This window comes from Caenorhabditis elegans, chromosome III, assembly GCF_000002985.6.
Source record: "Caenorhabditis elegans chromosome III".
Taxonomy (NCBI): domain Eukaryota; kingdom Metazoa; phylum Nematoda; class Chromadorea; order Rhabditida; family Rhabditidae; genus Caenorhabditis; species Caenorhabditis elegans.
The window spans coordinates 7,005,677-7,030,472 of NC_003281.10; the positions used below are offsets into that span (position 1 = coordinate 7,005,677).

At 36.7% G+C, this 24,796-nt stretch overlaps 4 protein-coding genes and 3 non-coding genes across 9 annotated transcripts; 4 read left to right on the forward strand and 3 right to left on the reverse strand.

The window, feature by feature from the left end:
* Positions 1 to 3,459: 3,459 nt before the first annotated feature.
* Positions 3,460 to 13,908, forward strand: lgc-38 (Gamma-aminobutyric acid receptor subunit beta). 2 transcript variants are annotated; one of them, NM_001368434.4, is made up of 14 exons: positions 3,486 to 3,624; positions 3,909 to 3,970; positions 8,633 to 8,727; positions 9,400 to 9,467; positions 9,519 to 9,782; positions 10,189 to 10,227; positions 10,421 to 10,624; positions 10,799 to 10,886; positions 10,934 to 11,047; positions 11,102 to 11,197; positions 11,262 to 11,318; positions 11,681 to 11,748; positions 13,412 to 13,552; positions 13,644 to 13,908. In NM_001368434.4, the coding sequence occupies exons 1-14, from the start codon at positions 3,565 to 3,567 to the stop codon at positions 13,725 to 13,727; spliced, it is 1,440 nt and encodes a 479-aa protein (NP_001355511.1). In that variant the 5' UTR covers positions 3,486 to 3,564; the 3' UTR covers positions 13,728 to 13,908. The 2 variants fall into 2 exon arrangements, with proteins under 2 accessions (NP_498532.4, NP_001355511.1); NM_066131.8 differs by lacking the exon at positions 11,262 to 11,318 and having other exon boundaries at positions 3,460 to 3,624.
* F11H8.7 lies at positions 6,578 to 6,726 on the forward strand. Its single transcript, NR_052426.1, has one exon. It is a non-coding gene; the product is annotated as an Unclassified non-coding RNA F11H8.7 (non-coding RNA).
* Positions 13,907 to 14,924, reverse strand: col-8 (Cuticle collagen 8). The gene is made up of 3 exons (NM_001382906.2): positions 14,491 to 14,924; positions 14,063 to 14,442; positions 13,907 to 14,013 (listed from the first exon to the last, which is right to left on the reverse strand). The coding sequence occupies exons 1-3, from the start codon at positions 14,921 to 14,923 to the stop codon at positions 13,942 to 13,944; spliced, it is 885 nt and encodes a 294-aa protein (NP_001370389.1). The 5' UTR covers position 14,924; the 3' UTR covers positions 13,907 to 13,941.
* A 238-nt stretch (positions 14,925 to 15,162) lies between these two features.
* On the reverse strand, positions 15,163 to 15,311 carry F11H8.6. The gene has a single exon (NR_052428.1). It is a non-coding gene; the product is annotated as an Unclassified non-coding RNA F11H8.6 (non-coding RNA).
* F11H8.5 lies at positions 15,163 to 15,311 on the forward strand. Its single transcript, NR_052427.1, has one exon. It is a non-coding gene; the product is annotated as an Unclassified non-coding RNA F11H8.5 (non-coding RNA).
* An 897-nt stretch (positions 15,312 to 16,208) lies between these two features.
* rfl-1 (NEDD8-activating enzyme E1 catalytic subunit) lies at positions 16,209 to 17,976 on the forward strand. The gene is made up of 8 exons (NM_066133.8): positions 16,209 to 16,396; positions 16,442 to 16,524; positions 16,574 to 16,654; positions 16,724 to 16,832; positions 16,881 to 17,142; positions 17,230 to 17,431; positions 17,475 to 17,651; positions 17,695 to 17,976. Exons 1-8 carry the CDS (start codon positions 16,214 to 16,216, stop codon positions 17,888 to 17,890), a joined length of 1,293 nt encoding a protein of 430 aa, NP_498534.2. The 5' UTR covers positions 16,209 to 16,213; the 3' UTR covers positions 17,891 to 17,976.
* Positions 17,966 to 23,529, reverse strand: cyk-1 (WAPL domain-containing protein). Of its 2 annotated transcripts, none has more exons than NM_171880.6 (14): positions 23,041 to 23,529; positions 22,811 to 22,904; positions 22,365 to 22,426; positions 22,081 to 22,317; positions 21,851 to 22,027; positions 21,604 to 21,803; positions 21,272 to 21,554; positions 20,862 to 21,222; positions 20,678 to 20,814; positions 19,976 to 20,627; positions 19,395 to 19,929; positions 18,842 to 19,347; positions 18,375 to 18,796; positions 17,966 to 18,329 (listed from the first exon to the last, which is right to left on the reverse strand). In NM_171880.6, the coding sequence occupies exons 1-14, from the start codon at positions 23,518 to 23,520 to the stop codon at positions 18,162 to 18,164; spliced, it is 4,314 nt and encodes a 1,437-aa protein (NP_741211.3). In that variant the 5' UTR covers positions 23,521 to 23,529; the 3' UTR covers positions 17,966 to 18,161. The 2 variants fall into 2 exon arrangements, with proteins under 2 accessions (NP_741211.3, NP_741210.3); NM_171180.5 differs by having other exon boundaries at positions 18,381 to 18,796; positions 23,041 to 23,527.
* Positions 23,530 to 24,796: the final 1,267 nt, after the last annotated feature.

Sequence of the window (24,796 nt, forward strand, 5' to 3'; positions counted from 1 at the left end):
GGTCCTTTAAACTAATTTTAAAGTCCGATTGACAGTGGAAAAATGTCAAAAATATAGTTAAAATAATCTCTAGGAGTGCACTTTTTCAAGAATGGCAAAGTGAAAATGAAACTAATTGTAAATGAAAAACACAATAATAAATGAATCTAGATTATTATCTTTAGAATCTAAAAAAGTTAAAACAAACCTCTAGGTCAACGTATGACTTGGAATTGAATTGAAAAACAAAGAGAAAAGAGGTGGAGAATAAAGTAAAATTAATTTACTTTTTCTACTCATTGTTTGTTGAGTAAAAGCTGTTACTCGTCAAAGAGAATCAAAAGTTGTTTGTCTTTAACGTGGTCAATAATTTTATGATGACCTCAATATTGTTCTCGAGGTGATTCTAGAAGAAAGGGCTTGAAGCTGATTATTTTGAATACCTAAAACTTCAAAGATCTTTTCAAAACATTTAGTAACAAATAATAAACCGAAACAAAAAAGAAATTATCATTGGTTTGCCAATGAAACAGATATGCAAAGATGAATGGCAATAAAACTGGACATCAGGTCACTTTTGGGGCATGATCAATGTGATTGACTACTTTGTGTACTTTACAAAATGTCACTATTTGCAGGAAAAAATCAACTAAAAAGAAAGCTTCTAACTTCGACTTAAGACCCTTTCGACTTAATCACATATTTCTAAACTTCACGAGAATCAGGAGTCAGAAGAAGGACAGTGGATATTCAGAATAAACTTCAATCTTAAGAAATTGAAAATAAATTACTGGAAAATATTGGAACACTTGAAATGTTGCAGTTCCAAAGTTAAATGGACACTGCAAAAGACCTGCACTGACCACTAGATACCAATTATATAGTCTCATTCAAAACTGAAACATTTCTCTCCGTCTCCACATTCTCCCATACTATTTCTTGATTTTCGAACAAAGAAACGACCTACAAGAGGTAAATGGCTACTCTTCTATTGTTTCAGTCTTTCATTACAACACAAGGAACGAGAAGCTTGTGGCATTGACTGTAAGAGAGTTGGACAAAAAAAGAGAGTATAAGACAACGAGAGTGACCATAGATGGACCTGATGAAAGTGATTTTTATCATCTCTGAAAAACTCGGGTAAGGGACAACAATTGGTTGGGTAAGTAGAAGTAAAAAGAACTGAAAACACACTCCCCTTTGTGTTTTCTATTGTCTTTTCTTATATTATTCTTCTTTTTGATCTTTTTTTTAATGAAACAGTCTTCTGATTCTTTTTGTTGATATGAAGACAGAATGGAGGGGACACTTGTTTGTTACAATATGCTTACTGATCATATCCCAATATATATGACGTTCTTTTCAAAATTTGATTGTTTTTGATTTCAAAAATGACAACAAAGAAACTAGATTTATAGGTACTCGGTTGAAAATTTGCAAAAATTAGTGTGTAGTTTCAACTTCTACAATAGTTCTTGTACAGTAAAGATCAAAACGTAGCCGTTGGGAAGCGTATAGATATACTCGACACTGTAACTTGAAAAACTGCAGAAGTTAAAAAATGAATTTGCACAGGCTGCGCTAGCCTCTCCAGTTTTATTGGTATTTCAAATCATTTTCTCGTCTACTTGGTGCAACACGCGTGCCTCTGTAGCAAAGACTGAACTACTTCGCATACTTCCATGTATTTAACACGTCGTCTTGTAAAAATAGTTTGAGAGATTTTTTCACCATTCTCGTTTTCCGTATTCATTCAACAACCGATGAAAAATCCGTATTTTTCCCGAATAAATATTCAGTGATTGCGAGAAGAAATTATTTTAATGATCAAACTCTAATGATTCTTGATAAAGAATGTATTGTTTTGTAAAATAAAGAAAACAAGTATTCTAGGTAACATATTAACCTGGGAACAATAAGTCGGTGAAGTGATGTCATTGAAAATACATAATGGCGATGTCATTTTCATGTTATTATAGTTAAAGACTGTGATTTTTAATTATAAATTGTAATTAATTATTGATGTTCTAGTTAAGTTTGGTTGATTGAAGAAATTGTATTTTTTAACTTTTGTAAGGGATATGACTTTTTTGAGTTAAATAAATGAGGTATATAGTTAAATAAACGAGGTATATGGGCTTCAGATCTTCAACTGGAGAGCATCATTAAAATCAGATAACCGTCAAACAACTGGGATAGAAGTGTTTCCTTCTGAAAGTTTACCAACTTTTCAAAAATTAATCCGAAATTATTCTACCATCCAATTCGTTTGATCTTGATTTTGATTGGCAAATTGTAAAATAAATTATAAAATTATGATTTCTCCCACTTTGGACCGCCAGACATTTTTTATATTTCCACCCACTTTTTCTTGAAACGTCATATCGTGTTAGTCGAACATCCATTTTCTTTCTTGAAAGATATATCATGAAATTCAGTGATAGAAGCAAAAAAAAAACGAAAAAAAAGGAACATGCATTTCAGAAGACACTTCCTTATGAGGATCATTTATAACAGAATAACTTTGGCCACAAATATATGAATTTGCAGCCGCTTTCTCGGAAATTGCCAAATTTCAACAGTTTTCTTAACTCGAATGTTCCATGTTATTCTGAAAGTTTGGAAAGTGATCAATTTGAAAGTGTAACAGAAAATTATTCAAAAAGAAGTTCTGAATATTCGCTTATATTGCAACTGCAGCACAATATAAATATAAACTTGACAGGTTATTCTCTCTGATGACTTGTTGATCTTGTGGGACGTGCGAAACTGACACTGAATTTAGAAAACTACCTTTTTGTTTGAACAATTGGCATATTGTTCGTGTTTTGTGAAGCAGAACTGCCGTTCTATTTCGGATTCTTGAAAACTAGACTACGTTCTAGGATAATTTTTCGTCTTGAGAATATGAGTTTCTGAAGACTGATACTTTGGTTTGTTATGTTTTATGGTCACATAGCCAAATTTTGTTTGGAAAAGAATCAGAATCTAATAATTTTCTTTTATTGAAAACTTTGTTTCTTGGGGGATTTTTCCGATACATTTTCAAAATTGAATTGATTTTTCATCAATTTTTTAAATTTTCCAATACAAACTTTTTACAATTGGAGTGATGTTGGATGTACAAAAATTCAGTGACGTCCTACTATATAAGAAACAAAGGTCATTCTCTTACATTGTTTTTCTTGCACTGACTTTTCACCTTTATTGTCTTTTCTTTTCTTCTCAACCATCATGCTCCTGCAGAGATAATAACCCTTTTTTTGCTTCCAACAACTTCCAGAATTTCGAAAAATTTACACGCGGAATTCAGAAGAGGACGTCATACTCGTGTCTTCAACTTCTTCTACCGCCACCATCGTCGGACACAGAAACACACAAGACCGCCCTCTCCTCTCATGTTTTCCGGTTGAAAAAAGAAGGAGCAGAAAAGAAATGGGCGGAGCTTCGGACGGGTGCTCTCGGTGGCGCGGAGCACATGCACACACATACGCTTCGACCCCTTCTTCTGGCTCCCGAGGAGCCCAACACCATCACCACCATCACCATCATTGAGTGTGTCTACTCATATTGGTGACAGAAGATATGATGACGTGGCTATTATGGTCACTACTCATTGGTTATGTGACAACAGAACATCCACCGGTAGGTAGGGTACGGTATTGGAACACGATTGGAATTTGTATCACCTGTAAATTTATTTTTACGTTTGATTGGAAGTCACATTTGAAATAGGTACTCGTTTTTCCATACACATGAGATCAAGTGAAGTAGGATATATCTTTCTACAAACGTCAATTTGTTTAGAAGATGTCATGCAAGAAATAGGTTGAATTAACTAGATCTCTTGCTATAACTGAAATTATTTTAGATTGACTGACAATCTAAATTATCAGAAACAATTCACGAAATTATTAAAACATTTTCAGCTCATGAAAAGTGACAAACTTATCGAATACGCACCACAAGCGAGCACAGAACCTACTTTAGGGTAAGTACTTTCCTTTTTTGTCTGTTTTCCGAACATCTTTCCTCTTTAACAAGTCGTTATCCCCTCAGGGACACCTCTTTGTGGTGGGTCATTTATCTTATTTTAGACAAAAAACAAAACAACCTCTTTCTTATTCTTATGACTAACAATAGCTGAAAGTTGAAGGGTCCGATAGACAGACACACAATTTGTTTATTATTTTGTTCATCTTCTGTGGGATATTGTCCAGACACTATTATGTTTGTTTTAAAGTTTCGGTTCTTGGTTATTGAGACACAGTTGTCACTTTTTTTAGAAGGTCTAACGTGTGAATTTCAAATTGAACTTTGGAACTTTTTTTCGTGTACTTTTGACAGGTTTGACATAAGCCTACGCATTATTAGGACATCGTTTATATGCAGGTATAAAATGGCTATCTATAACTGCCTTTAAGGCGACATGCGTCTACCTCTTGCCTACTGCCAACTAAAATAAATTGAGTCACTGAGCCCAGAAAATATCGAGCACTGTTTTTTAAACTCACACAAGGAGAGTCTACAAACACCAGACTTCTGATTTCACGTTATTTAGGCGGTGGGTAGGTACGTAGGCAGGTAGGCATGGTCAGTCAGAACTGTAAAAAGTTAGATTTTTAGCATTAAATCAAAACCACCATAAAATGTTTGTGTTTTTTTCTTAAATTTCCTTAAATTTTCACACTCATCAAAATAATGAGGTTTTGCTGTGTGGCCTCTCTCTCTCTCTCTGTCATCTTTTCACGTCCATCCGGTGCTCTCATCCCTTATAGAGAAAAGAAAAATGTGTCAAAACAAGTCCAGTCATTTGATGAAAAAATAGAGAAAATTTTCTCGGCATCTGGAAGCGGCCCCGGCTGAAAGGACTGAAAAAATGGAGTAGAATTTGTTTATTTTCCGTTTTGTTTTTTTCTAGATATGTGTGTGTGTGTGTGTGTGTGTGTGTGTGTGTGTGTGTGTGTGTGTGTGTGTGTGTGTGTGTGTGTGTGTGTGTGTGTGTGTGTGTGTGTGTGTGTGTGTGTGTGTGTGTGTGTGCCATCATTAAACAAATAAAATATATAGTACTAATAATCGAATCTTCTATGGCTCATTCTTGGAGAAGCCGAGCCCATGTGTGCTCGGGTGGGCTGATTCACATTTGGCTCAAAAACTGGGAGAGGGTGGTTGAGCCAAATCGGGATGACAACCCAAGCCGTCGAATCGAAGAAATAAAAGAAGGTTTTGAGGTTTTGAGGGTGGAAAGAAGGCTCGAAGTAGTTGGAGAGGACACACTCTTTTAAATTTACAAAGGGAGGATGTAGACCTGAAAAACTTCTAGAAGGAAATGTGAGAAAAACGGTGTGGTGGGATAAAAAGTATTGGTTACTTTTGGGAAGGGACTACTCCGTTTTCATTGTAGGTAGGCAAGTATTTAAGGGCCTACGTGCCTGCCTTACCTGTCTGATTTTTGTTTGTCTTTATCATCTCAGTAAAGGGCATGCGTAGCTTGCTTTGTATTTATTTTAACACTAGATATTTTTATAATGCTCTCTAGTGCTCTGAATCCAGACTTCATAAATTGAATTTCCAACTTTTTGCCTTACTCATATTCAAGTTACACCACACACAAAATCTCATGAATAATTTATGAATTTCGCTCCCCCTTTCTTCATTTTCATATCATAGTAAGTCTTGACTCTTTTCACGCTCATCACTTTAATTGTATACTTTTTGCTTTGTAAGCTAAGTCTGATTGAAGCGGCGGCAAATATTGAAGGAGCAGGTGGAAAGAGGGGGAACGGGATAAAGTCATATAACCTATTGAGAGAAGATGGGGCAGCAAATGGCATATGAAAACGATAAAACACTTTTCTAACATGCCTTCGGCTCTTTCTTTTTGTACTCTAAACATACTATTCGTTATTTTGTTATGACCTACATATTGTGATGGATATAAAAACATGGGGATCTTATGATTGGGGGACGAGGAAGGATCTGATTTGACTAAAATTAATTTAATAGGCATCAGATAATATACTGCCTTCCATGGAAGGTAGGCATATGGTCACACACTTACTTGTCTACTTATTTTAGGTTAAGAGCACTACACAAGGTGTGGAGGGCCAGTGAGAGGCTCATGCTCATGAGCTCAATCGGCTCGAATGTCTTATCATGGTATCTATCATAATTGTGTAGTTCTTTCTGGCGTCCATACTCGATCAAAACTGGCTTCTATTAAATGTTTCTGTGCCAAAATCTTCGAGGAGATGTCCCATGAATCTGTGAATTTGAATTCAATACTTTGACCCCTCAGATTTATCCTATAATAGTCATGAAAACCTTTCATTTTCATTAAATTATATTTTAAAAAGTTATATTGGGAGGTTTTACATTCACTAGAAGCCTTGGTTTACCTGATAGCCAGTCCAAAGACTAAAGTAAAAAGTTCAGACCAAAAACTCAAAATGAGAGGCTCAACACTAACATTGGAAGGATAATAGTTCTTTTGGAACGACTTCGTTTGTTTCTGTGATGACGTGGTGATGGGAGCTGCTAGTCTTCTCCTTTTACTTGTCTTTGTGTCTTCTGTCTTCTTCTGTCTTCCACTCACATACACTCAACTCTTGGGAGTTCAGCGTAGAAATAAGAAAACGAAGAAGAGTCGGATGGAGGGATTTGCACGCAATTAGAGGTGCTCAATGAGCAGACCAATGGGAAAGTGTATGAGAAGAGAGATGTGAGAAGAAGGAGCAGAAGAAGAAGCTTCAGATCTGAAAGAGAAACAGAGAGACAAAAAATACAATTAGGATAGGGTAGAAAGGTTCAAGAAAGTGTGACGACGGAAATAGTTCACTAGGAATGTCTAATTTGGTTGTACTTACCTAAGAGTTTCATGAACTCAACAAAACAGAAACGAATGTCCAGTGATTCTTCAATAAGTGCCTCAGCTCATAGTTATGATTGTTCTGAAGTTCCTAGGTCTCAGATCAAGGTTCAGTTGAATTGGTATCAAATGGCCTATCTGCCTTCAGGACAACTTACGACTGCCAAAGTACACGCGAAACATTGTCGATTTATAAGTATGCGGTACGTAGCCGCAAACGCAGTAGGCTTGATTAGAGAGTGATGTTCATAAAAAATTAAGATTAGAAAACTCTAAATTCGTCACACATTTTTTGTCAAAACCCATACAAATTCTGGTCATAATGACGTCTTACTCACCTAAATAGCTCGATATATTTTGTGCATTTTTGTTTTCCGAAATCTATATTTGTTTCTATTATGTTCCCTTTATGCATAGTAGACAACGAAGCTAATAATTTGTAAAATACTCATCTCTGCAATGCCAACAAGTTTTTGCTAGAAACTTTGAGTAGGGAGACACATCTCCAATAAATTGAATTAAATCAGGTCTCCTCAATTTTTCTTTCACTAGGTGGTCTTTTTGTAGGCAAAACTTTGAAAGGGAAGCTTTGCGTTTAATATTTGTAAATACAACTTATCACTGATTTTTTGAAATTTCAGCTACCCTAAACTGGTTTCCAATTAGGAATGATCAGGGTGTCGCATTCACGGAAAAGCAGCATTAAAATTTGAACATCGGCACGTCAAAATATATCTTTGGTCTCTGCTTTGACCTCAATCTGCAAAGCTTCTAGTTAAATAATATTGTGCTTTGAATCCAAAAAATATCCCCGAAAGAAGTTCTTCCCTCACTCACAAGAGTATCAGTTATGCACCCTCGAACCGAAAAAGAAGGAAGTGCGCACATACATAGGTGTCACCAACACAAAGAAATTTGCGGAAACTTGATTTTTCGGTGTACTAGAAGAAGAAGAAGTTGAGCTTCTGTGTGGAGAGTGTTGCAAAAAAGATTTTGAGGGTGGTGGGCGAAAGGTCACGAGGAAATAATATAGGGAACGACTATAAGGGATCAGAAAAGTGAGATTTAAAAACATTCGGATTTGTGCTAGACTTGCAGCCAAAATGAGCAATTACAGTATCAGAGAATTGGGATGAGTTTCAAGAAGTTAGATTCCCATACAAGGGCACTTACGTAGGCCTTTTGGAGCCATATCAGCGAGCAAACACAGTACTATTGATTATCTATCAAAATGGTGTCGAATAGACAGTACATAGACAGATATATGCGCCTGAAGATGCGCAACCATTAAACTCTTACTTACAGGATACATAACGTACTGTTTTTCTTTGAATTATCACGATCGCTGACAACTGTTGGTTTCTAAATTTTTATAAAATATTTTGAACTTTCTGAGTCTTCTTGACCTATTAACTCATGTATTCATCTTAACATTTTTTGATTTCTGGCATTTCCAATTAGCGTCATCCTGTACCAGATACGAACTGAAAGCACTTCAGTCTCATATTTAAGATGACCTCTTTTTCTCGTCTTCTGAGAAATGAGATACCTTGACTCTTGTCTCTTTCCAAACATGTCTCTTGTTTTCATTTCAAGTCTGTTATTCCGAATGTCATGTCACATTTTGATACATTTGACTCGGATTTCGCCTCTCCGTTTAGTTTCTCGGAATGGAAGGGAAACAACGGAGAAAAATTGATGATGAACATATCGGAATGACGAGAAGTGAAATGGAAATTTGAAATAATAAGAGACGTTTATTGAAAATGAAGAATACAATTTCAGGGGCGAAAGTAACGAAAATTTGGAAAACAATGTGACAAGGTTATTGGATAAATTGATAGCAAGTCATGATCGGAGAATTCGGCCTAATTATGGAGGTAAGTTAAATGTATTACTTTGAAATAGAGCGGTAATCGATTCATTTTTTAGAGAAGAGGACCAGTTTATTACGTTTTCAATTTTTGAAATAGTTTTACAGAATTAGATTAAAAAATATTTATTTTGAATATTGTTCGAACTCCCCAAAAGTACAACTAGATTTTTCTCTTTTTTTCTCTGATTCTTTATCCTTTTTTTCTTAACTTTTTCTCCCTTTTCCCACTCCATTTGGCTCCTGAGCAAAACTCTTCCAATTTACGGAACGCACACAAAAAAAATGTTGAAAACTTTTTGACGGGGCGGCTTCTTCTTTCGAGCGATGATAAAATTGAATTCCATTTCTCTTTTTTTGGGGCCAGTTTTTCATTCATCTATTTCTCTCGATTTTTGGTGATGGCGGTGGCGGTAGCAGATGAAGAGAAGGAAAAAAAATGAAAAAGTTGAAAAAAGTTTTTGGAAGTTTTGTTCCCAAAAAAGAAGTGAAAGAGTAGGGGTCATATTTATGACCGGCACACAAAATTTCACGCCTTTTAGAATCCTTTGTGACGTCATGTTGAAAACGTTTTTTGATGGAAATAGATGAGGAAATGAGCGGAAATTATTTAAGTTTCGGTGGAAAAAAAGTATTTCGCAGGCACGAAAATAAAAAGTTTCACTCTAAAAAATTTCAGGTCCGCCTATAGAAGTGAACATCACTGCACATGTGACCACAATTAGTGCAGTTTCAGAAGTGTCGATGGTAAGTGTTATATCTAGCACATACTGTTACGAATAGCATCCTATTTTTCAGGATTATACACTTGATCTATACCTTCGGCAAATCTGGAAAGATCCACGATTAGCATGGGAGTCTGATGTTGAAGATTCGTTGACCATCGGAATCGATATGGTCAAGACAATTTGGACACCTGACACATTTTTTCCAAATGAGAAAAAATCTTTTTTCCACGAGGCGACATCACATAATTCATTTCTGAGGATAGACAACCATGGAAATGTATTGAGAAGTATTCGATTAACAGTTACAGCAAACTGTCCAATGAGTTTGCATACGGTTGGTTTTTTTTATTTAATGGAAATGCAATTTGACAAAAAGTTTGAGAATATATTTTTCTGAAAATCTTGAAGTTTAAAAAAAAAATTTTCTCATAATCTCAGAAAATTCCAGTGAAAATTTTTAAGCTCCGGGATGCTTTAAAGAAATCATCGAAATTTTAATTCTAATTACTATAATAACCATATGTATTACTGCAGTTCAAAACACAAAGTTTTACATTTCAAAACTTTCGGATTTCCGTTTACTGCCTCTTCAACCTCCCTCTGTATATTTAAAAAGCAACAACTTCAGATTTTTGACCTTTTTAACGACACACTTTGTAGTGAATAGTCAACACAACACAAACTAGACTTTATTAGAAATTTCCGCCAAATAAAAATACTAATAAAAACCCAATTTTCAGTTCCCATTGGATCGTCAAGAATGTGCACTTGAGGTTGAGGTAAGTAGAATACATATTCCGGTGAAAAAAATAACTAAATCGAAGATTTAAGTATTTTAAGTTGTAATAACTTAAATTTTATGTTCGAATTTGGAACGTAGAGTAGCAAAATGTTTTCAATATATCAATAGAATGAAAATGGCCGAAAAACCCCAATTTTAATAATTCTCGAAATGTTGGCAATAAACTTCAGAGCTACGGCTACTCAACCAAGGACATTATCTACCATTGGCACGGTACGAATGCCGTGACAATTGATGAAAATGTGCATTTGGCACATTTCACAATTGGAGAACACAAGCATATTGAGAGAACAATCAGTTTGTCAACTGGAAATTATTCACGACTGACTGCATATTTCTTGTTCAAACGGAATATTGGTTTCTATTTAATTCAGGTGAGTTAGGCGATAAAATCTATAAACTTTCGAATCTTTTATATTAGAAACAATTATTTAAAAAACGAATTTCGATGTTATTAGTATGCTCGTGTATATTGAATTTCTAGAATGTAACACCGGAAGCCATTAAAATATGATTTTAAAAAAACTGAAAAGATTCTCGCGTTCCAGATCTATTTCCCATCTTCACTGATTGTCGTGATATCATGGGTGTCATTTTGGTTGAATCGAGAAGCAGTTCAAGCTAGAGTTGCTATTGGTACTGAATTCTAAGGGATATATTTGAAAATATAATTCCTTTTTCAGGAGTAACAACTGTGTTAACCATGACAACTCTGATGACAAGTACCAATGCTTCCCTTCCAAAAGTTTCATACGTAAAATCTCTTGATGTTTTTCTTGGAGTTTGTTTTTTTATTGGTACGTTTGAAGTTTTTATTAGATATAAATAATGTTTAAAATATAATTTTCCAGTATTTGCCTCACTTTTGGAGTACGCAGCAATTGGATATTTGATGAAGCGGAATCGAAGTGTACCTGCTGCATCACCGGTTCAATATTATGAAACAGGTAGCATTTTTATTCAAAATATAACCAATTCATAAAAAAACTTTCACAATTTCTTATATTCTAGAGGAATTTTTCGAAATTCAATGTCACCCGAAATTTGTTAGAGGGGCTATTAACTACTGTAAGTTCTATTTGAAAAATGATGTTGGAAGCTTCTAAATTTGGTTCATCTCATATCATCTTTCCCTTTTATTTTCTACTATGTCTCGTGGCAGGTACAAAAAATTGCGTGGAAAACATGGTGCATTTAATGCAAATATTAAATTCATCGGTAGTTTGTACAAAGTTTAGTACTGAGCTACCCCATCTCATAGTAATGTCAGTTATCATATATTGAGTTTTCGTGCCTTCAGTTTATCGTTTCTCAGTTTGACTTCCTTCCCCCTTTTACCCCTGACACTACAGTGTGGCCTAGGTATTTGCCGGCCAAGCTATGTTATACATCTATAGTATTCAATCTAATAAAACTAGAATTACTTTCAGGTGATGGTGTGCTGAAACGAGAAGCCAGCAGGAAAAAGAGTAGGAATCGACGTGATAGCTCTATGAAAGTAGGTTTTTTATTTCATATTTCTAGATCATGAAATCATTCAAAAATTGTTTGTAGTTTGATCTCAGCCACCCACTCATTTCCACGTCATTCATCAATTCATATGTATATATGTTTGTACAACTTTTCAAATTTTTCGAATGTCAGAGGCGCGTGTGAAATGCCGGAAAGTGTTCGCAAAATGGACTATCCCATGGGAGATATTGTCTTCTTTTGACCACTGAAACCCACGCAGGGGACGGCTGACTGGAAAAACTAGACATTTGTTTTATTTTTGAACTTTTTATTGTTTTTTACCGGAAAAAATGAAGGGGACTTTGCAGAATATAAAATTAGAATACTCAAAATTTTGAGATAAGTATATACTTATGACTAATTTATTGCGGTAGCATGTTGATTCATTGTTTTTCACTTGAAACCAAATGTTGTCAGCTACAGTAAGCAATAAAATGTCAAAAATCATCATGTGGCATCTATTTCCGTTCGGTTCCACCAGAAAACTTTCCAATTCAATTACAAAAACTTTCTGTTTTGTGTTTTTTTCCGTCAATTCCTTTATCTATTTTTCTTGCCTTGATGTAACAATTTAAGCTTCGAAAATTGAATTTTGAACTTACAATATCTTATTCCACGTCATCATTTGTTTCAAACCAAGAGGGACGATGAACCTATGTTGCCAATTCATCATATTTGGAGTGAAAATTAGAAAATTACATGAATTATGTACTGCCAAATTTTATATAGTTGTCCAGAGAAAATGATGATAGAAGCCAGTGTTTTTAAACAATTTAATTTGGTTCTACTTCCATCGGAATTTTTGATAAATTGAGAGGAAATGAATAGCCGAGGCTATTGACCAGAACATAGATTAGTTAAGGGGATCGGAAAGATCAAAGTTTTTTGACCGGAATATCCGTTAAGTAAACTGATAAAGAAGATGTTAAAGAAAAATAAATGTATTTTGGGCATTTGTTTGAACATGAATTACCACTAATCACTGACTCATCAACTGACTAATAATTATTCCTAAAGTAAAAAATTGGCCGAACTTTTCGTGATTTCTTTATAGATGCACATGTGTTTTTATTTCTGCCTTTTAATGTTCAAAAACATGAATGCGAAGTTTATTGTGACGGGGAGCCTGTATGCGCCTTTAAACTTACCTCTCTAGATTTTTACAATTATATTAACATTAACTTAATTTCAAGACCCAACTAATGAACGATTTAATAAAATAAAATTCTAAACAAAAATGAATTTCTCGTTTGTACCTTCTTGTAGTAATTTCTTTTGTTTGCAAAACTTGTGAAATGGCCGTATAATGATTTCCGGCGACTTTTTTCAGAAAAAAACGAGGAAGGAAATGATGTTGGTAGTAGCTGCAATTATTATGAAATACTTAACACATTTTTGAAGAATTTCCTTTTGTTTAAGAGCTATCTAGATGGAATAGGTGTGGGCCAACATGGAAAAAGGGGTTAGCTGTTTTTATGATGGGTCTTGCCACGATGTTCGTCAAGTTCATGAGATATCAGTTAGAAGTTTACAGAGAAATCCAGGTTTATTGGAACAACTCATATATTTAATTAACAATTTATTCCTTAGCTTGGAAGCATAGAATTTCAGTAAAAGTTCTAATTATTTTTCAAAAATTCTGATTGCAGAACTATCAAAATAATAACATTCATCATCGACCATCGGATGGTCACGTAGATCAACGGATACCTCTTCTATCAATGGTTCCGATGCCTCCTATTCCATTCAAACCACAGAATGGAGCATGGGGAAAAGTAAGACCAGCCCAGGTAAGAAATATTTCCCTATTTCTGGATTCTTGCATTTGAGCGATAATTTAATAGTGTTGCAGATAACGTTTTAAAAACCAATAAATTTCAGGTCGATCTATTCTCTCGTTTTGCATTTCCCATCTTCTTTGTAATATTCCATATCGTTTACTGGACATATTACATAAATCAATAATATGTTTTGCATTTCCCTTTCTACAAATATCTCAAAATCCTATGCATTTGTGTCATTCCTGACGGGTTTCCCAATTCATGGAACCCAGTTTTCTTCCCATCTATGTTTCTTTTCACGAATCGTTGTAATTTTTTCGATATAGTGCCTTTCTGTTGTTTGTTCTATAAATCATTCCATCTAATTGCACACAAGTTTTATTGAACAATTCAAGAGTTTAGGCCTTGTAGCTACGTCCTGGACATGGACAGTATCCAGCGTCTGGTCCTGGTTCTCCTGGGCCTCCGTGCTGAAATAAATTACAATGAAATTTGAAATATGAAATATCATAAACAAACCTCTCCGCATGTTCCACTCTTTCCTGGAATTCCTGGTCTTCCTGGAACTCCTGGATGTCCAACTGGTCCTTGATTTCCATCTTCTCCAGCTCCTCCTGGATTTCCTTCTGGTCCTGGTGGTCCACGGGGTCCTGGTGGTCCGGCTCTTCCGGCTTGTCCTGGACGATACTCAGTTCCTGGCTCTCCGCGTGGTCCTGGTGGCCCTGGACGTCCAGCTGCCCCTGGTCGACCGGCGTCTCCCTGCTCTCCTGGTCCTCCTTGTCCTCCTGTTGGTCCTGGTGGTCCGTGTCTTCCTTGATCTCCAGCTGGTCCTGCTGGTCCGACAAGTCCTGATGGTCCTCGTGGTCCTGGACGTCCTGGTGGGCACTTAATACATCCTCCTAGAAATTACTCAATTTAAAAACAAGTCTATAACACAGTAAAGATACCTGGAATATCGTGAGTAATTGCAACAATAACTCCTGGTGCACCAGGCTTTCCATCATCTCCATCATGTCCTGGCTCTCCACTTTGTCCACCCTCTCCAGGTGGCCCTGGTGGTCCTGCTGGGCATCCCTCAGACTTTGGTCCACAGTTACATTGTTCTGGATAAGCTTGACGGGCCTTACGTGTTCCGAAAAGAGTCTCGAATGTTGGTGGATGAGATTCGATTGTTTCTTCGTCGACGCCACCTGGATAAGTGTGTTTTGTGACGATCCTTTGCCAGGTGTCTTTAGTAATGGCGCGGAATTCAAACATCTCGTCATCGAAATCAGATTGAAGTTGTTTGATGTCAGTAAGAAGACCCATCATGGTGTAAAGTGCCACGAAGACACATACAAGCATGGAGGCGGACCCCGCCCAGATGAGTGTATTACTCATTCTGAAAATTGATGCGATGTGTCTCAAAATCATGCGGAATTAAAAATAAGTTATTTTCTTGAATCACCGTGGCGGGACCCACTTTAAAATTTCAGTGGGTCTCGTAACGCTCAAACCGATTTTAGCGGACTTCTCAAAATAATAGAATAAAACAGATGAAGACGAGTTATACAAATTATATATTTCTAGATAAATCAACAAATAAATAAAACTAAAAACCAAAAATTAACTTTCTTTGCGTGTATCCAATGGTTTAAGTAGTCATCCTTATCAGATCGTCACGTCCTGAACCACTCAATAATTTTCAATTTTCCGTTTACTTCTCCGAATGGTTCCGCCTGTTTTCCGATCACTTTTCGACGACGTCAAACCAGTTAGCATTTCTCTGAAACTCTCCAGTAACCAGTATCTTTGTCTGTTGCTATCGAACATCAAATTGTGTGGCAATCGTTTTTTTTTCTGGAAATACTTCTCTCGCCTATCTGTTACCCTCTTTCAGGTATCAGGGGCGGAAAAGAAAGTGAAAGTTTGCAGAAATTCAGTAAATGAGGGTTCTATATTAGTTTTAAGGGAATTTGAGAGTAATTGGAACTTCAGTTTGCAGTCTTCAATCTTTAAGAGCTACCGTAACCCTATTTCAGTGAAGAGTCTACTGATACCGTTGCGGGCCCATTAAATACTTAATCCAAAAATTAATTAATACTTTGTCGACGCTCCTTTGATTAGACGATGTATTTTTGCTATTCAACTTCCCTGATTGAGAATGCTATCGATTAGAGAGCCAAATGGCAGTAATCCCCGAGAGATTGTCTGTCATCACTGCTGCGTTTAGAGACACAGGTGAGCAGAACAGTACGATACTCCGCTATTCCGAAACGCGCGTTGTTCACCGTAAATCGACATTAATTTGGCTGGAATTGTTTTAAAATTAGAAATTGTTTTATTGTTGTTTTATTCTTTAATTTTCACCTCTCGTTATTATTTCATTAAATTATAGTTTTACATCGTTCGTTTTGAAGCGAGATTATATTTTTAATGGAATAAACCTAAAATGTTGTTTATAAATAATTCTTATGAAATTCAAAGAATTGTCATTTTTTGAACAATAGTGCGAATTATTATTAATTAAACAACAAAATTTATACTTTAAACGTTCCAATTTTTTCCTTGTAATAAAAAATAAAATGCGACACTAAATAAGTATTAGGAACTGTAAACATGCTTTACAATGTATAATCTATTTTGTTTACACCACAAGGAAAATTAAATATTCAACACTTTTAAGCAAAGATGGTCAGCGTGGATCCATTGGCAACGGAGCGTTGGAGGAGCATCAGAAGATTAACAGATCGCGACTCTGCATATAAAGTTCCATGGTTTGTTCCCGGACCGGAAAACTTTGAAGCACTGCAAAACACGAAGATTCTTGTTATTGGTGCTGGTGGATTGGGTTGTGAGTTGTTAAAGAACTTGGTTAGTTAGAATTCAAAAAAAACATTAAAAATAATGCATTTTCAGGCTTTGAGCGGATTCCGAACAATTGAAGTTATCGATATGGACACAATTGATGTATCAAACCTAAATCGTCAATTCTTATTTAGGTATTAAAAAATTATTATTAAATTCGTTCTGTCAAAAAAAAACTTTCAGGGAATCTGACGTTGGAAAATCAAAAGCTGAGGTAGCTGCTGCTTTCGTTCAACAAAGAGTTGTTGGATGTCAGGTGACTGCGTAAGTGTTGTGGTTTGATAGTCTTTCCAAACAAATTCAGAATTATTTTAATTTTATTTCAATTTTCAGGCACAACTGTAGAATTGAAGACAAGGGTCAAGAATTTTATCGAAAATTCTCTATAATTATCTGTGGACTTGATTCGATTCCAGCCAGAAGATGGATCAACGGAATGCTGGTAAAATTCTTTCTAGCTCAAAATATAAATTAATTTATCGAATTGCAGTGTGATTTGGTTTTGGAAATGGCCGACGGAAAACCTGATGAGAACACAATTATTCCAATGATTGACGGAGGAACTGAAGGATTTAAAGGAAATGCTCGTGTCATATATCCGAAATTCACAGCCTGTATTGATTGTACTCTTGATCTTTATCCACCTCAAGTCAATTTTCCATTGTGCACAATTGCTCACACTCCTCGACTTCCAGAACATTGTATTGAATACATTAAAGTAGTTGTTTGGCCAGAGGAAAAACCATTTGAAGGTAAAAATTTACAGAAAAATCGGTGAAACGAACTTTAATTTTAGTGTTATTTTTAAAGTTTTTTCTGGAAAAAAGTTATATTTCCAGGTGTTTCTCTTGACGCTGACGATCCGATCCACGTTGAATGGGTTCTCGAAAGAGCAAGTCTTCGTGCAGAAAAATACAATATTCGAGGTGTGGATCGTCGTTTGACATCTGGAGTTCTAAAAAGAATTATTCCGGCTGTTGCATCAACAAATGCAGTTATCGCTGCATCATGTGCCCTAGAAGCTCTGAAATTGGCCACAAAGTATGTAAGATCACATATTAAAACTCTCAATATTCAATTTCAGCATTGCCAAACCAATCGATAATTATCTTAATTTCACTCAAATTCACGGAGCATATACCAGTGTTGTTTCAATGATGAAAGATGACAATTGTCTCACTTGTAGTGGTGGGCGTCTTCCATTCGAAGTTTCACCATCTTCAACTCTTGAATCGCTTATCATCAGACTCTCGGAGCGTTTGTACGTTCTCCGTTTGTTTTAGAAAACAAATTTCAAATTTCAGCCATCTCAAACATCCGACACTAGCGACCTCAACTCGAAAACTTTACTGTATTAGCAGTTTCATGCCACAATTTGAACAAGAAAGCAAAGAAAATCTGCATACTTCGATGAAAGATCTTGTTAGCGATGGCGAAGAAATACTGGTATCCGACGAAGCATTGTCTCGTGCACTTACACTACGAATTCAGCTCATCTAATGCATTTCTTCTATTTCACTTTTGAATGTCTCGGGTAAAGTATGCCTGTGTTCCATGTCAATAAAAATAAAATCGTTTTTAAACTCAAAATATTTACCTAAAGAAAATAGAAAGGAAAAGTGAACTGATGAAAATACAACGAGCAATTGAAATGGAACGAGAAGAGGGACCCTGTGAATGACAATTAAAGTATGAAAAATGTGGCAATAATACAGAAAAAATAGAGACGGAGAATGACTAGATCTATAGATAAGACAACCGATGTGAGCTTTCAGAAATCATTAAGACGTGCGAGAAGATCGTCTGTTGATGGCACCACTGTGCCTGATGATGATGATGTAGCCGTGTTTGATGATGCAGGACCAGATGAAGTTGACGAGGAACCCGTCGGATCGTTTTCTTTGTGCGTTGGTGAGATTTGCGATGTTCCATTGATATTCTGAAAGTTAAATTTCGAAAAGTTTCCACATATAAAATATGTTACCGTAACTGGAACAGCTGGTTGCCCTTTCCTTCTCACTCGAACTTTGAGCTCATTCTGACCAATCGGCAATCCAACTCCAAATGCTTTAGCCCTATCAAGCGCCGTTGTTGGTTTTACTGATGATGGAAGTTCCATATTTTGTCGTTGCAGATCATTTTGAGGAACGTTGCGTGATCGAGCAAACTGTCCGGAAAGAACCGGTTCCGATGCGCAGCCAGTGAGATCTTGAAGCTGACCCAAAGCATTCTGATGTCGTGATCTTTGCCGATCAAGTCCTCCTCCAAGTCTTCCACCTCCGCGAGTTCGAGCTGGCAATCCGGAACGAGGAGTTCGAGAATTTGTGGCAGACATCAAGGTTTGAAGGAAATCAGCATTTCCTGTAGCACGCTCCAACTCATCGAGCACACCAGCCTTATCGGCAGCTGAAAAAATTATATTAAAAAACAATTTCAAAAATATCAACTCACCAGTCGAAACTCGAATCATCGCAGCCGGAGTTCTTGGCACTCTATTAATCGCCTGTCTCTCTTGTAACGGCTTCCTTTCTTGTTGAGATTGTTGCAGCTGCTTCCGCTTCTGTGTCTCAAATTCTGCTTCTTTTCGTTTTGCTTCTGCTTCGGCATCCAACTCTTTCCAAGCATTCGAATATTGCTCAGAGAAGGTGCGAATATCGGCGAAAAATTCTTCCATCGGATATTTTTTGTCGTTAAATGCATAATACTTGACCAACGACTCCCAATCGTTTTTCATCTTTCCACACATTGACGAAACTGTGGAGAACTCTTTGACAGCTTTTTCGTGGAACGGCCGCATCTTCTCGTCGAATAAATCACGTTCTCCTTGAATTTTGTACACTTTTAAGCAGTTCTCCAGTTTTTTAATGTTATTCTCTGTCAGTTGAACAGTTTTTCGAATTTCATCCGCATTCACTCGGGACGATTCAATGCAATGATGGAAGTCGGTGAGAGCAAATCTTAAATTTTTTAAATTTTGAGAAAGCAAGTAAAGGAATCTACTCACCGTGCTCGTCTTGGATCGATTCTCTTCATTTCTTCAATTAAATGATGTAGAAGAGTATGCCGATTATCGACATCTTTTGTATCAACCAGTCTTGTCAGCATTCTCATGTCGAACGCGTAAGCACTCGAATAGTTTTTTGTCGCTCCGCCCATAAAGTTTCCAGTCGCCAAAACAAGTTTCAAAAATGTTCGGAATCCTTCAGATGCTCGTACTTCTTCGCACGCTTCCATCACTGACGACATGGCTGGTTTCAGTTCATTCAACACTTCAGAGAATCGCATTTTGAATAGAACCAAGTCGAGACGAAGCGGAAGACCTTGAATTTGGAGCAGACGAGTGACAAATTGTTCACCCTCGGGCATTTCCTCAAATTGAGCCTTGTTCACCGCTCTCAGCTTGTCAATAAGCTCCTTCTCCACTGGCATTGCTGATCGAAGTTGCTCCAAGAATCCGACAGTTAAAACCTTTTCGTTGACTTCCAAAATCGCCAGCTTGAGCTCTGAATGCGACATTTTGATTGATCCTTGAAGAATGCCTGCAAGAAAAAGATCATAAAAAAGGATATACTTCTTCGAGTTTACCCAATTTTTGAAGTAATTTATCGTCATGAATGACTTGTGCTGTCTTCACTTTCTTTTTGCTATTCAAGACACCACCAAGAGTACCACTATTTGCAGCAGGTTTCGTGGCGAATTTGGTTCGTAAACGATCGAACATTCGATCGCTGGTCAGCTGTTCTTCGTTTGTTCCAACCCAGAACGACTCTCTTGGAATATCCCGAGGGTTGATAGTATGTGCTCCCCATGGGAACTTTCTCATGGGACCATCAACCTTTGGAACCTTCTTGGGTGGAAGGTAATCAGGTATCACGGGAGCCATCGGTGCGAACATGCCTGGAGGAGGTGGTGGTGGCGGTCCGCCCTTGAACCCTCCCGGTGGTGGTGGAGGAGGTGGAGGTGGACATCCTCCAGGAGGCGGCGGAGGTGGTGGAGGACCTCCAGATATTGGAGGCAATCCTCCCGGTGGAGGCGGCGGCGGGGGTCCTCCGGTGATTGGAGGAAGACCACCAGGAGGAGGAGGTGGAGGCGGCCCTCCTGTGATTGGTGGGAGACCTGGAGGTGGTGGTGGACCTCCAGTTATTGGCGGTAGAGCTGAAGATCCACCAGCAGATGTGGATGGAGCCGACAAGTTCATCTTCGTTGGCGGAGGAAGAGGTATTTTTGGATCATTTATCTGAAAAATAACATGTTTCAATCAAACCGCTTCTAAAAAAGTAAATATACATGTTTTCTCAGTTCTTCAGCTTCTTTCTGGAAATCACATAATGTTTTCCAGTATTCTCCTTGCATTGCAACAGCTTCCTGTTTGGCCGACGTGGCTTGTCGAACTTTTTTGGCCATCTCTTCGTCTTGCATTTTATCTGTAATTAAAATTATTTAATTTTTCAATATACTCTCGATCACAAACCAATGATCTCGGCCACAGGAACCTCAAACACAAACTTATAATCCGCTTGTGGATCGATTGGAGTTCGATGCAGAAGAATATCTGATATGGCTGTCTCGATGAGTTTCATATACGATCTTTTCGTCGACATATCCTCATTAGTAAGAGTCATAAGCTGTAAAATTGAAAGGAGCACTGTCTCGGTTCCGGTGGCTTCAGAGTTGGCGGCAAGAAGTTCAAAACATCCATCCAAGGTATCATATTCTCCTTTTACATTTTCAAGCTTCCCCATCAGTGTTTCCAAATCTGCATTGTGCTCAGTGAGCATGTTCTGAGCAACATCCCGAATTTGCGAGTTTACAGTTTCAGATGTAGTGAATTTCTGGAAAATATCTGGGATAAGATTATTTTTCTGAAACAATCAAATTTACCTCAATGTACTTGTGAAGTTTATCTTTTGCAGCTTCACTCCTTAATCTCATTCGTGCTTGCCACATCGTCTCTTCTGTCCACATTTGATCATCACTTATGTTACGATCGACACCATTGATCATCATATTTATCATCAGAAGTACGTACATTCCTTGTTTTGGATCGCGGGATTCTAGAAAATCGATGCAGCTGATGAGGGGCCGAAATCGAGAAACTGGTTCATTGAGCCGTTTGGATTCAGCTTTAGCTATTAAGGACAACTCCATGAACATCTTTTGTTGACTGAAATGCATTTCAATTAAATAAGATTTGAACTGTTCAAAATTTTTACCCAGTCATTTCAATCGGAGTTGACAGCGTATCATGTTGAACAAAAATCAACGTATAACATGTTCTAACCACATCAACCCGAATAGCTCGAATCTCAGCTGCTTCATGATCGTTTTGCTCTCGCCTGTTCAGGACGCATAATGTTTGAATGAGAAGTGAGTATACAGGAGAGTTCCGTCGCAATACAAGAACAAGGCCAACCTGAAATAGTGTAGAATTAGAATTAGACTGAAAACATACAAACTTACATGTGTATTAATTAGCGTTCGGACACATCTGACGATTTCTTGCAAGAAATCAATCAAATCAAGCTCATATTTCGAGCCAACTTCACTGCTTCTCAGTCGTTTCAAGACTAATGAGTAGAGACAGCAGATAAGATCAGCTCCAGTGCGACCAGACTCGTCATGAACTTCTACGGCGAACTGAAAATAAATATGTATTTTAATAGTAACAATATCTATCTTAAAAAACGAACCTTATTAAGAAATGAAACACCTTGACCAACTAGCTGAACCCGTACAGTAACAATATCCTGCTTGCATTCCGGAATGTTTTTCGTTTTCAATATTTCTCCCAATACTCGTACAACCCATTCCGGAGACCTTCCCTTCGCCTGATTATCTTGTTTTCTCGAATTCTCAATCATCATTTTCATTTGATCAAGTGGCGTATTAGAAATAATTTTATCAGCTTCGGGCAGACCTTTGTCGAGCTGCAAAATTAGTAGAAATATAATAAGAACTCTATAAAGAATATTACCATAATTTTCCTGAATTCTTCTCGTATTTCGTCTTCAGTTCCTGACAAGGCAAATGATTCTCCTGGAACTATTTTATATTGAAAATGGAGATCTTCGAAATAATTCAGTTTAATGCTCGTTTAAAAGTGAAATACGGTCAATGGGAAAACAATTTGAAAAACGCTTCCTATGACGCTAAAATTATTAAATATCATAATAACATGTTTTAAATCTACAGTCAAAAATAAGTGAAAGAAAAGTGGCAAAAACTCACAATCAGTTTTCACCGTTTTTTCACAAATCACATTGTGAAATAATAAAAAAATTTCAAAATATTTTTGAGAAGTTCTATGACATTTTGACATCTTAGCACCATAGGAACGGGTTTTAATTTCAATATTGACCGTACTCTACCTTTAACTAGCGACATAATTTTTATTTTCAAGATTAAGAAAAAAAATATTACCTGAAGAATTTGAAGCAATCGAGAAACCTCCAATACTTTGTGTGCCTGCATATGTACCGTAGTCATTGTTTGAATATGACGATGATGGAACATTCTGAAAATAAGAAAATATACTTGTGGGGAAAATATTAATTTGAGGATTTTGCAAACTCTAATTATTATTATTACTTTTCTCTAATAATAAGATGTTATTTCTGTATTTTTAGGTAGAAGAATTCCCAGATACGAACATTTAATTTCTGTCGTTGTTTTCGTTTAAATCTGCTCGATGAGAACAAATCAGTCCATCTTCCAGAACCATTCGCTCCACTTAAATGAAATGGACTCCTACGACTAGCAAAATCAGCAGCTCCAGCCAACATTGAATGTCTTTCAGCGCTTCTCCTTTTGAATTTCTGATTAGGAACTTGATCTTCCAAGAAATGAGAAACAGTTGCATCTTGTGCACGAGTCGCTTTTTTCTTTTCGCGCAATTGCACACGAGGCTCGTCTATATCAGAATTTTCAGAATTCGGGTGAAGAAACTGCGCTTGTAGAGGGTCTAGAATTGTATTTTTTGGAGCAGAATTAGAAGCTGATGGTGTAGGAGTCACGTCTTCATCGTCATCCGTTGAATAACTTGAATGACGAGATTGGGTAGGAAGTCGATTCATATCAGCTAGTGAAGCTACACGTGGCGTGTCAATTGACTCATAATCATCGCTAGACATTTTTAAGCTGGAAATGTTTCAAACTGAACGAGATTTTGAACGGAACGAATTGAATTAATAAAGTGGAGCGGATTACCGAAACGGTCAAAATAACCTCAATACAGGTAATAAAATCTAATCGTAAATGAAGGTAAAACCGTGAATTGAATTGAAATTGTATTGACAAGTGCAGAGAAATCAAAAACCAGGGAGAAAAATAGTGAAGAAATGAATAACCGATTGGAAAATAATTTTCTTACGAAAAATAGAGACTTTGTTATTTTCCATATACAGAAAACCAACTAAAAATTGAAGGCAATCAGCGAACTCTAGAAAAGTGAGAAGAAGGGGAAAAAGAGAAGTGGAATGTCATCTGATTCTTGGGGAGAAAAATACAAAAATGAAATCTATTCAAATTGAATGGCAGGCAAATCGACAGGGCATGCGGGTCGTTGGATGAAAAAGTGAGAAATGGAGGAAATGTGTGAGAACCTAGTGATAAAAGAACAAAATAAATATAAAATAAACACAGTCACTTCGGTATTTGGAGAAAGCGAAAAAGGGAGAGGAAGAGAATTTGAGAAGTGCTCCGGAAAACAAGAAAATGAACTCGGGAATGGAGATTAGCTCATTCTTCATTAAGTTTTGAAATAATATGTTTTCAGCCAGCATATAATTTGCTTAAAATCTAGTATCTGAGAACAGCCTATTTAATTTAAACTCTCACGTTTTCGCGGAAATTCATAAACTGCAATCCTACATTTTAAGATATTTATTACACATCGTTGAGTTGATTGGGATTTTCGTCCTCATAAATAAAATATATTTAAAAGGAATCCAACTACTTGTTTTTTGGCGGCTAACATAAAGCTCGTTCATTCTTGAAGGAAATTTGACACTGTTTTACAGTATGCAAATCCCTTGCTCTCTTCTCTTTTTTGTCTGATTTTTCCCGCCAAATGGGTCATTGGGCACATGTGAAGGAGATAAGAGGACTCATGGAGAAAGTAGAGAAGGAGAGACGGTCAAAATGGAGACTCATGTCAAGTGGACAGGCTGGTGGTGCTTTTTGAGCATATGATTATCATAGACATATCACTGTTGACAGAAATATGAATGATAGCGTGTTCGCCGGCCGGATGCTCTACAATGTGTATTTTCTATTCACACATGCATGAAGTCACTGCCGATCGTTCAAAATACTGAAGTGCAAATATAAATTTTAAAGAAAATTACTACATGTGCAATGATCGCTTAATTTCACGAATGATAGAACACCTTAAAATGTCTAAAAATG

Excerpts from the sequence above, each read along its gene's own strand:
- lgc-38 (NM_001368434.4), top strand. The coding sequence starts at position 3,565 with ATGATGACGTGGCTATTATGGTCACTACTCATTGGTTATGTGACAACA. Across the intron at positions 10,625-10,798 it reads TTGGTTTCTATTTAATTCAG|ATCTATTTCCCATCTTCACT; the intron begins GTGAGTTAGGCG and ends CTCGCGTTCCAG. Across the intron at positions 11,319-11,680 it reads TAGAGGGGCTATTAACTACT|GTGATGGTGTGCTGAAACGA; the intron begins GTAAGTTCTATT and ends AATTACTTTCAG.
- col-8 (NM_001382906.2), bottom strand. The coding sequence starts at position 14,923 with ATGAGTAATACACTCATCTGGGCGGGGTCCGCCTCCATGCTTGTATGT. Across the intron at positions 14,443-14,490 it reads AATTACTCACGATATTCCAG|GAGGATGTATTAAGTGCCCA; the intron begins GTATCTTTACTG and ends AGTAATTTCTAG. Across the intron at positions 14,014-14,062 it reads AGAGTGGAACATGCGGAGAG|CACGGAGGCCCAGGAGAACC; the intron begins GTTTGTTTATGA and ends AATTTATTTCAG.
- rfl-1 (NM_066133.8), top strand. The coding sequence starts at position 16,214 with ATGGTCAGCGTGGATCCATTGGCAACGGAGCGTTGGAGGAGCATCAGA. Across the intron at positions 16,833-16,880 it reads GATGGATCAACGGAATGCTG|TGTGATTTGGTTTTGGAAAT; the intron begins GTAAAATTCTTT and ends ATCGAATTGCAG. Across the intron at positions 17,652-17,694 it reads ATCAGACTCTCGGAGCGTTT|CCATCTCAAACATCCGACAC; the intron begins GTACGTTCTCCG and ends TTCAAATTTCAG.
- cyk-1 (NM_171880.6), bottom strand. The coding sequence starts at position 23,520 with ATGTCTAGCGATGATTATGAGTCAATTGACACGCCACGTGTAGCTTCA. Across the intron at positions 20,628-20,677 it reads CTGAAGAACTGAGAAAACAT|ATAAATGATCCAAAAATACC; the intron begins GTATATTTACTT and ends GTTATTTTTCAG. Across the intron at positions 18,797-18,841 it reads GATGATTCGAGTTTCGACTG|CTGCCGATAAGGCTGGTGTG; the intron begins GTGAGTTGATAT and ends TAATTTTTTCAG.